General features: G+C 35.5%; 1 protein-coding gene across 2 annotated transcripts; it reads left to right on the top strand.

Moving 5' to 3' along the window:
* Positions 1-5,138: 5,138 nt before the first annotated feature.
* Positions 5,139-8,105, top strand: LOC145161657 (RNI-like superfamily protein). Of its 2 annotated transcripts, none has more exons than XM_079081237.1 (3): positions 5,139-5,323; positions 6,616-7,015; positions 7,220-8,105. In XM_079081237.1, exons 2-3 carry the CDS (start codon positions 6,663-6,665, stop codon positions 7,779-7,781), a joined length of 915 nt encoding a protein of 304 aa, XP_078937363.1. In that variant the 5' UTR covers positions 5,139-5,323; positions 6,616-6,662; the 3' UTR covers positions 7,782-8,105. The 2 variants fall into 2 exon arrangements, with proteins under 2 accessions (XP_078937363.1, XP_078937364.1); XM_079081238.1 differs by lacking the exon at positions 5,139-5,323 and adding an exon at positions 5,341-5,475.
* The last annotated feature ends 500 nt before the right edge of the window (positions 8,106-8,605 follow it).

Genomic DNA, 8,605 nt, shown 5'->3' on the forward strand with positions numbered 1-8,605 from the left:
TTCGGCGTTCTTTATATCTCCGGAATCCTTGTTTCGACCACTACAACTTTATGTAAAGATATCGGGCTTATCTCATACTTTAATTTTGACTCTTATTTTTATTCTTTATTAATTATACATTTATAATTAAACAATAAGCATATAAATTCACATAATTCACAAAATACTCAAATATTTCATCTTTTTACATCAAAAGAGTTACAATAGTTGACCTAGACTATTACATCGTCTAAAACGCTTAGCCCCGAAACCCGGGCGTTACAGCTGCCCCCATTGTATTAACATCTAGGTGTCATGGGCTACCCCCATGGTCTTTCCTTGAAATGCCATAGGCTGCCCCTATGGTCTAACATCCAAGTGTCATGGGCTACCTCCATGGTCTTTCATGCAAATGACATGGGCTACCCCCGGGGTCTTCCACACAAGTATCACAAAGACAACTAACATCCTACATAACATAATCCAGTAGGACGACATTGGTGCCTTCGACCCACTAGTACAGTGAGTAGACTCACCTCAAATCTGTAGACAAATAAATCTTACACCCGAGCTGTTGAAACTGGATCTCCCTACACTAATCAACACACCATAAGACCCTAATTAGAAATCAAAATAGTAATTCACATTGAAGGGTCTTAGATCAAACACTCTCTCTTTCTGGGTAAAATACCATTTTACCCTTCCAAGACTAGGGCCCACTCCCCTTGACCAAAAACCCATTTGACCCAAAATCCAACTTCTAGACCTACTCCATGCGTACTACCATGCTCTACACCCTGCGTAGAGCCTTTGATGATAATCGGGGACATTTCAGGCTATGCCATGCGTAGCCCAGATTACGCCCCGTGTAGTAACGCTGCTTGCCAACTTTTCATTAAACTCTTAATGCATTAAGACTAACCATTCAACTCTTAGATTTGAACCTAATAAAAATCCTAAGTGATAAAATCTCAGAATTTATGCCTTTGCATGGCCTAAATGAGTATATTATCAAACCCTAAGTCTAAAGTACACTCCAATGCTCAAAGGCTCATGCATGGATGGATGAGAGTGACCAAGCTCCCATTTTTATGACTCAACAATCTCAGAAATGATACTCATGAGGTATGGAGTAGCTTATACTCATTAAGACCATAGTTAAGGGACAAAACCACATAAAAACCCATAAACTATCTAGATATATCAAAGGAATCATCAATGTACAAACTTTATACCTCCTGTGGAATGTTGAAGAAGAGCAAGGTTTGGATCTACAAGCTTGAAGCTCACCAATGCTTCTCTAATGGACACATTCTTCACAAAATGCACACAAAACCATACTTAAGGATCCAAACTCACACAAAGAGGTTGGGGTTTCGAGATGACAGAATGAGAGGGTGAAGGTTAATTATGGGGAGGGCCTCAATGAGTTTAGGCCTTTAAATAGGCTCACAACCCCTTAAATCAGGGTTTTAGATCTAGCGTCCTACGTCATGCGTAGCCCAAGGTACGCCCCTCGTAGGGCATTAAGTCCCCGTATCCATTTCCCTCCTACGCCATGCCTAGGAGACTATCCTACGCCTTGCGTAAGACCATACTTCCCAAAGTTTAAAGCTTTTAAATGACAAGAATAAAAAAGAACATACCTTAAGATATAAGTGCTACACATGGCTTTATCGTTGATCTAGATCAACCACAAGTAGACATTTTCATAGAGTTTTGAATCCAATTATATCAATAGAAGACCAATATATTATTCAACCTACTGGTGATACCGTTCAGAAATAAATTCAAGCAAAAAGGAGATTTTATACGTTTTTTAAGGACTATGTAGGGGAAATTGATGGAACACATGTTATTGTCAAAGTGCCAAGTAAAGATGCCCCTAGATATTATGGTCGTAAAAGGTATCCAACCATAAATGAATTTGTTGCTTATACTTTCAATTTTAAGTTCACATATATATTGAGTGAATGGGAAGGTACATCACCCGATTCAAGAGTACTGAAAGATGCACTAACTAGAGAAGATAAACTAATCATTACATATGGTAATTTGTTCACAAAAGTTGGTTTTATTAAAATTAATTTGGTATGACACTAAAGTTTCTTGTTTATAGGTAAGTTTTATTTAGTTGATGGAGGTCTTCCCCTTAAACACACACTCATACCTCCTTACAAAGGCGTTAGATATCACTTGAAGGAGTATGCGACTCATGCACCTCAGAATCCCGGTGAATTGTTTAACCTTCGCCACGCATCATTACAGAACTCTATTGAACAAGCCTTTGATATCTTGAAGAGATGATTTCCTATAATTATAAGCAGAACTGAGCCATTTTACTCTGTGAAACCCAATCCTAAATATTTTTGACATGTTGTATTCTCATAATTTTTTGCTAGAGGAAGATCATGATATAGATTTTGAAGAAGAAGTGGCACATGAGTGTCAAATGCTACACAAGAACGAGAACACCATGCTTCAAGGGACGTGTATGATGAACAAATAAGATTGACAATAGTAAATGAAATGTGGATAATGTAGGCTTTTTGGGGGTAATGGCATCGACACACTATTCGTCTAAATAAGTTATCTTTCGTCTTCCAATAGTTCTGACCCGAAAAGTGAGCCTCAAAAACTGTCAACCTATGACCAACTCAAAATTAATGATCACCATGTTCCGCATGCTGGATCCTCTACTATTCTATGTTCTTCCCGAAAGCGTGCTAATCCCTATGTTGTGCTCCTGTTGTGCGGAGCTGAGCATCTTATATTCGTTGGGATCAAGCTTTTCCTCTGCAGGGGCCTTGTGCAGTAAACCCCCTACGGGCAGTCGTCCGTCGGACCAGATTTGTCGTAAAATTGAGATTCTTTCGTTTTCTTCCTTATCAGAGAGGGCTCCTTGTTGAGCGGGGCTTCTTTTTGAAAAAAGGGGAGTGAGGGCTTTTCGAACCTTCCCCAACCGGAGGGCGGAAGATCACGAAAGGGAGACAAAGTCCTAACTAAATCATAAAACAAGCTACCATTCCATCTATCATATCAGTCGAGTCGATTGAATATTTGTCGTATCCGAACAATGAAATTAATATGTTGATTTAATGTTTTGTATTATTGGTAATTGGTTTTGGAGCATTGTTTTGCTTATAAAATCATTTTAGTATTTAGATTTTATTATATTGATATTAGATTTCATAAAAATTTATATTTACAAAAAAAAGTTGTTAGTAATTTTATAGATGGTAATTGATTTTTTTTAATATATTAATTAATGAAGGGCAAAAAGGTAAAAACGATATTTTTCTTTCCTTTCTTTCCAACTTGAAAACATGGTTTTCTTTTCTTTTTCTTCCCTTCCTTCCAAATCGAGAACACAGTTAATTAAATGTTTTCCCCTTCATTTTCTTTGCATTTCCTTCCATTTCTTTTCCTTCTTTTAATTTTAAAACTCAAGAATTTTAAAACTCGAGAACAGGGTGTAAGTTATTACAATATGAATATTTTTTTATTAAAATTTTCATATTTATTTGAATAAAATTTATCAAACAAATGTATTATATCCAACACAAAATAGAACAAAATAGTAATACGATCATTTTCATCATTCAGCATAACCTGTCAAATGCATAATCAAACAAAATGATTTGATTGAGAGACAGACTCGCTCGGACCTCAGACCCATTTAGGCATTTGATTTAGTCAGACCAATATCTCTGAATCAATAAACAACTATCAAACAACCATAAATAATAAAATGGTGAATTTCGTATATGTCCCTATTAAATAACAAAATATCATATTTACCCAACTAAAAATCTAAATATCTTATATACCCTTTCCAACTTTTAAAATACCGTATTTGCCCAAAAGAAAAAACTTTTTAACAATTTACAATTGATTATTATATTTAAGAATCATTATAGTTTAAATAGAAAAAATAAACTGACCATATTACCCTTGAATATTAAACCCCTTCTTAGCATAAAATTGATCAACCATTAGGCTTGGATTCTACCTGCATTTATTTATTGTTAATAGCTGCATTTATTTATTATTAATAGCGAATGCGGTGACACACGAGGTGGATTCATAAGCATCCATATGAACTACACGTTTGTTTGGAATTGATAAATAAAGAAATTAGAGATTATATGAAAATGATACATGTTGTATCTTTCCACTTTGAATGTAATTATGGCTTCAGTGGGCCTATACTAATCGATGAGCCTTGAGTGGAAACATGTTCCATTTGGAGAGATTTCGATAATGGTTCAGATGCAATGTTTCCTGTGTCTACTTGACTTGATAAAAGTTATCCTATATACCCATCAACTTCTAGAATTATAGTCTATAATAAAAAGAATTTAGGGATATGACAGATAATTAATGTTTTATCACATGATACAGATTTCAGTATAGTGCCAATACAAGATGGCTATACCACGTATGAGCCATACATATATTTAGCACCTAGACTAGATTATATTATTATATACAAAGACGACTAGATACAAATTGTCTCTTCAAAGATCGATCGACTGTAACCATCACAGGATACGTACGCTTCTAAACCCTAGAAGGTTAAAGAGAGAGAACGGTTTTAATCTTTAGGGGTAATATGGTAAATTTATTTTTTCTGTTTAAATTATAATGATTTTAGACATAACAGTTGATTAAAAATTGTTAAAATATGTTTAAAAAAATGGTTTGGGCAAATATGATATTTTAAAAGGTTAGAAAGGATAAATACACTATTTAGATTTTAAACCGTACAAATACAATATTTTGTTGTTTAATAAGGGCATATAATAATAAGATGGTAATTGCACTTACAATAAAAAATTATTGTTCTTGATATGAAATAGATGAATTCTACAAAAGAAATACTCCCAAAATCATCATCTATGTGAAGTATACTCAAAAACATGTTTAATGGAGGTGGTTACAAATAATTTTTGCGTCGACATGACCATGTTGCTGGAACGGTGCGTATGGTGAATAAAGGATATCCAGAATCTACCTTAGCACGGTCATATAACATTGATTATTTGATAAACTTTGGTATTTTATATTTTATATTAAATAAATTAAGAATGGAAAAGGAAATCTTGCGTTATTTTACTATGACCTTTTAAGAAAAATAGACAGCCTTGGCTTGTTGGTAAGGATCGAACTTAGATTTTACCGGAGGGAAGCCCATGTCGTTTGGACACAAGATCCAGGGGTTCCAGCTTTAACGTGGCATCAATTACCGTAATTTCCGATCTTTTTCAATAGAAAAAAAGGTCGAATCCTACGACTAAATGAAAAGGGCCCGTTCGAGAATAGGAAGCAGAAGAGCTTCTAGGTATGTCCCTCCTCTCTCGCTCTCTTTCCCCCCTACGTGTTTCGCATGTCTTACTGTGTATCTGATAGTTCCACTTTGTCATCATTTTTCTCTTTCTTTTCAATCGAATCGAGACTGATTTGTGCGATCTTGTCAGGAATCGGGTATTTCTGGTATGCGTCTCGATTTTCGGATGTTAACCTCAATAATCAAATGTCTAACATAAGTTTGAATGTTAAGTTTTGTGAATTTGTTTATGAATTGCATGCAAATTGTTCCATTCCAAGCTAATTCTGCTTAATCTTCGATCGATACAGTAAAAGTAAGAATTCCAGTAGTTACCCGTTGCAATCTGATTAACAGGTTGGGGCTTTCTACTCCTGTCGGTGAAATAACGATTTATTTCTCCATCTTTTCGTCGATCGAATTCCAATTTTCAAATACTGGGAATAACGCAGTTAAATTTGAGTGCCTTGTGTTATTTGAGGCCGATCTTGCACTAGAATTTCACAAACCCCCAAATTGGCTTTAATTACGAGGATGGGGTCTTATAATTTCTGTAGATTAGGGGTTTGGATTACATGCGAATTGCTTCATTTTAAGCTAATTATGTCGTACTCTTCGATCGATTAAGTTTAAGTAAGAATCAAGTGGTTAGCTGTAGCAATCTGTATAAAAATGTTGGGGCTTTCAGCTGCTCTCAGTGTAATAATGATTAATTTCTCTATCTGTTCGTCGATCAAAGTCCAATTTAGAAAATTTAGGAAGACCGCAGTTAAATTTGATTGCCCTGTGTTTTCTGACGCCGATCTTGCACTAGTATTTTACAAATCCCAAAATTGGCTATAATTACGACAAGGATTTTGCTGAATTCCAATTTACATTGAGACTGAAGCTCACAATAACTTCCATTTTGTTCTAAAAATGCTCGTAATGTTTGATAAAAGGGTAGTTCCCTAATATGTTTCAGGAAAAGCCTAGTTGGAAAATACATGTCCTCAGTTTTGGTTTTTGTGTAAAGATTGTGGCAAAAACAATTACCATTGTTGACATATAAATGTTGATTTCCTTTACTAGATGAATTATATGTTCGCCCAAGCCTAAAAATGCTTACTTTTCTTGTTTTACTCAATATATTTATGTGATGAATAATTATATGTACAATGTTGTAATAGGAACAAATAAAAGTACATTGCTATTTCTTGCATTCAACCCTTTTTTATTTGCAATCTCACAAAGCCTTATCAGCTAATATTGGTCTTTCGTGTGAAAAGATACATAACTAAAAAAACCCAACTTTTTGCATCAATTAGGTCCATTGATTGTTGCAAGACTGGATTATTTCTGTGAGAACTCAAGAATGGAACATGATGAAACAACAAAGTGGGAGGAGTTAGATATTGACATTCTGGTGAAGATATTTCAAAGGTTTGATGTTTTTGAGTTGACTTCTGGTATCGCTCATATCTGCAGCACATGGCGTTTAGCTGCTTGTGATCCCCTGTTATGGAAAACTCTTGATTTGTCAATGTTGAGATCCAACTTCATAAAGATTCCCCTCGAGCCTTATGTTTATGTTGATGGAAGATCCGATAAACAACTCACACGGCTTTTGAAGATTGCTCTGAATCTTAGCCGTGGAAGCATTACGACTTTGATCTTCCATTTCAATCTCTACGTCAGCGATGATCAGTTGACCTACACTGCCGAAAGGTATCATCTCAACCACCAGGGCCCACATGTGTTCGACTACATGCATTGAACTGAATGGAACAAAGATTTCAATCTTTTGTCCCACCCCTTAAAGGTGGGATAAGGAGGGAAATATTTGTTCCATTGACATCGGTCTCAGTCCCAGTCCAATGCATGTCAAACACAGTTCAACCTGTTATGTCACTTATTGTATTGTTTATGCAGGACGCCAAATCTGAAGCGCTTGGTGTTACCTGCATGGAACCGTATAAAAAGGACAGGTATATGCAAGGCTATTAGCAAGTGGAATAATCTAGAATCCCTCACAATGCCAAGCATAGCGAATCCACCTTATTTCATGGAAGAAATCTCAAAGCACTGCAAGAAGTTTTCAGAACTCAAAATCATGGGGCCATGTGACATGTTATGCGTGCAGACACTCATCCGTTGTGTCCCTAACCTAAAAGTGCTAAGCCTTCGTGTCTCCATTGTCTACAAGGACGCCCTTTTATTGATCCTAAACGGATTAAAGAACCTTGAAGTGCTCAACATATCTCATTCTCTCATCATAGATGCCCCTCCACCACCTGCAACTCGAAAAGTGGTGACCGAGCTCGATGATTCGATTTTCAAGAAGGCTTCAAGGTTGCGACAGTTCTTGACATGCATGGATGATGAATCGTGTATCATGTGTCACAGAATGAAGCTTGATGAAGGGCTTGTGAGGTGGTACAAGTATGAAGAAGGGCTGTGGAAGGAAGATGAGGTTAAAAGTCTTGCGGTTTGAGGTTTGAGGTTTTTGATCATGGGTTTAAGATGTTGGTGGATGATTTTGATTAGCTTTTTGTATATATATGGAGAAAACATATAATTGGATACATTTATGGTTAGGTTGCACCACACCAAACAAGGGGTTTGTCTGAGATGTTCAGCTGCTGTTGCCCTCGTAATATTTGGTGCTTTTTAGGACAAGTTTCGTGCAGTTTTCTTTTCATTCATAAGTCTCATATCCTAAGTACTTAGGGTTATTACTGTTTTATAGATGTATTGTTGTCTTAAATTTTAGATGCCTTTGTTACAAACGACAAGATTGGAGAGATTGATTTTTTTTTTTTCTTGTTTTAACAAGGATAAGGAAATTCATGACTTTTGCATAGACACGAGATTGAGAGCAAGTCATTATCCTGTGTTTGGATGAGACAAAAATTTTGCAATTTTTGTTTCATTGGCATGAGTTATGTCTTATTTTTTGTCACATTGATATAAGCTCGATGCACATTGAACGTAACATAACATATTATTTTAGGTGTTATCGGTTACTGGCTAGATTACAATGACATGTGTCTAGTGTCTATAATCAAACATACACATCTTAATAAAAATGTCAACGGGATTTAAACACAGGATATACACTTACTGTTAGGGATAAGAGTTGAAGCGCATGGACATTTAGAAAATCATTTGGTTATGTATGGACTTAAACTTAACTTTTGTTTGTATTGATTGTTATAACCTCAAACTTTTCAAACTTACGAAAAACTTGGTTTGGAACCATTTTTAAATATAAACTCTGTTAAAATTGGAATTTGAATTTTTAAATGACTATTTAAA

This window comes from Lactuca virosa, chromosome 2, assembly GCF_052849685.1.
Source record: "Lactuca virosa cultivar CGN04683 chromosome 2, Lactuca_virosa_CGN04683_v6, whole genome shotgun sequence".
Classification (NCBI taxonomy): domain Eukaryota; kingdom Viridiplantae; phylum Streptophyta; class Magnoliopsida; order Asterales; family Asteraceae; genus Lactuca; species Lactuca virosa.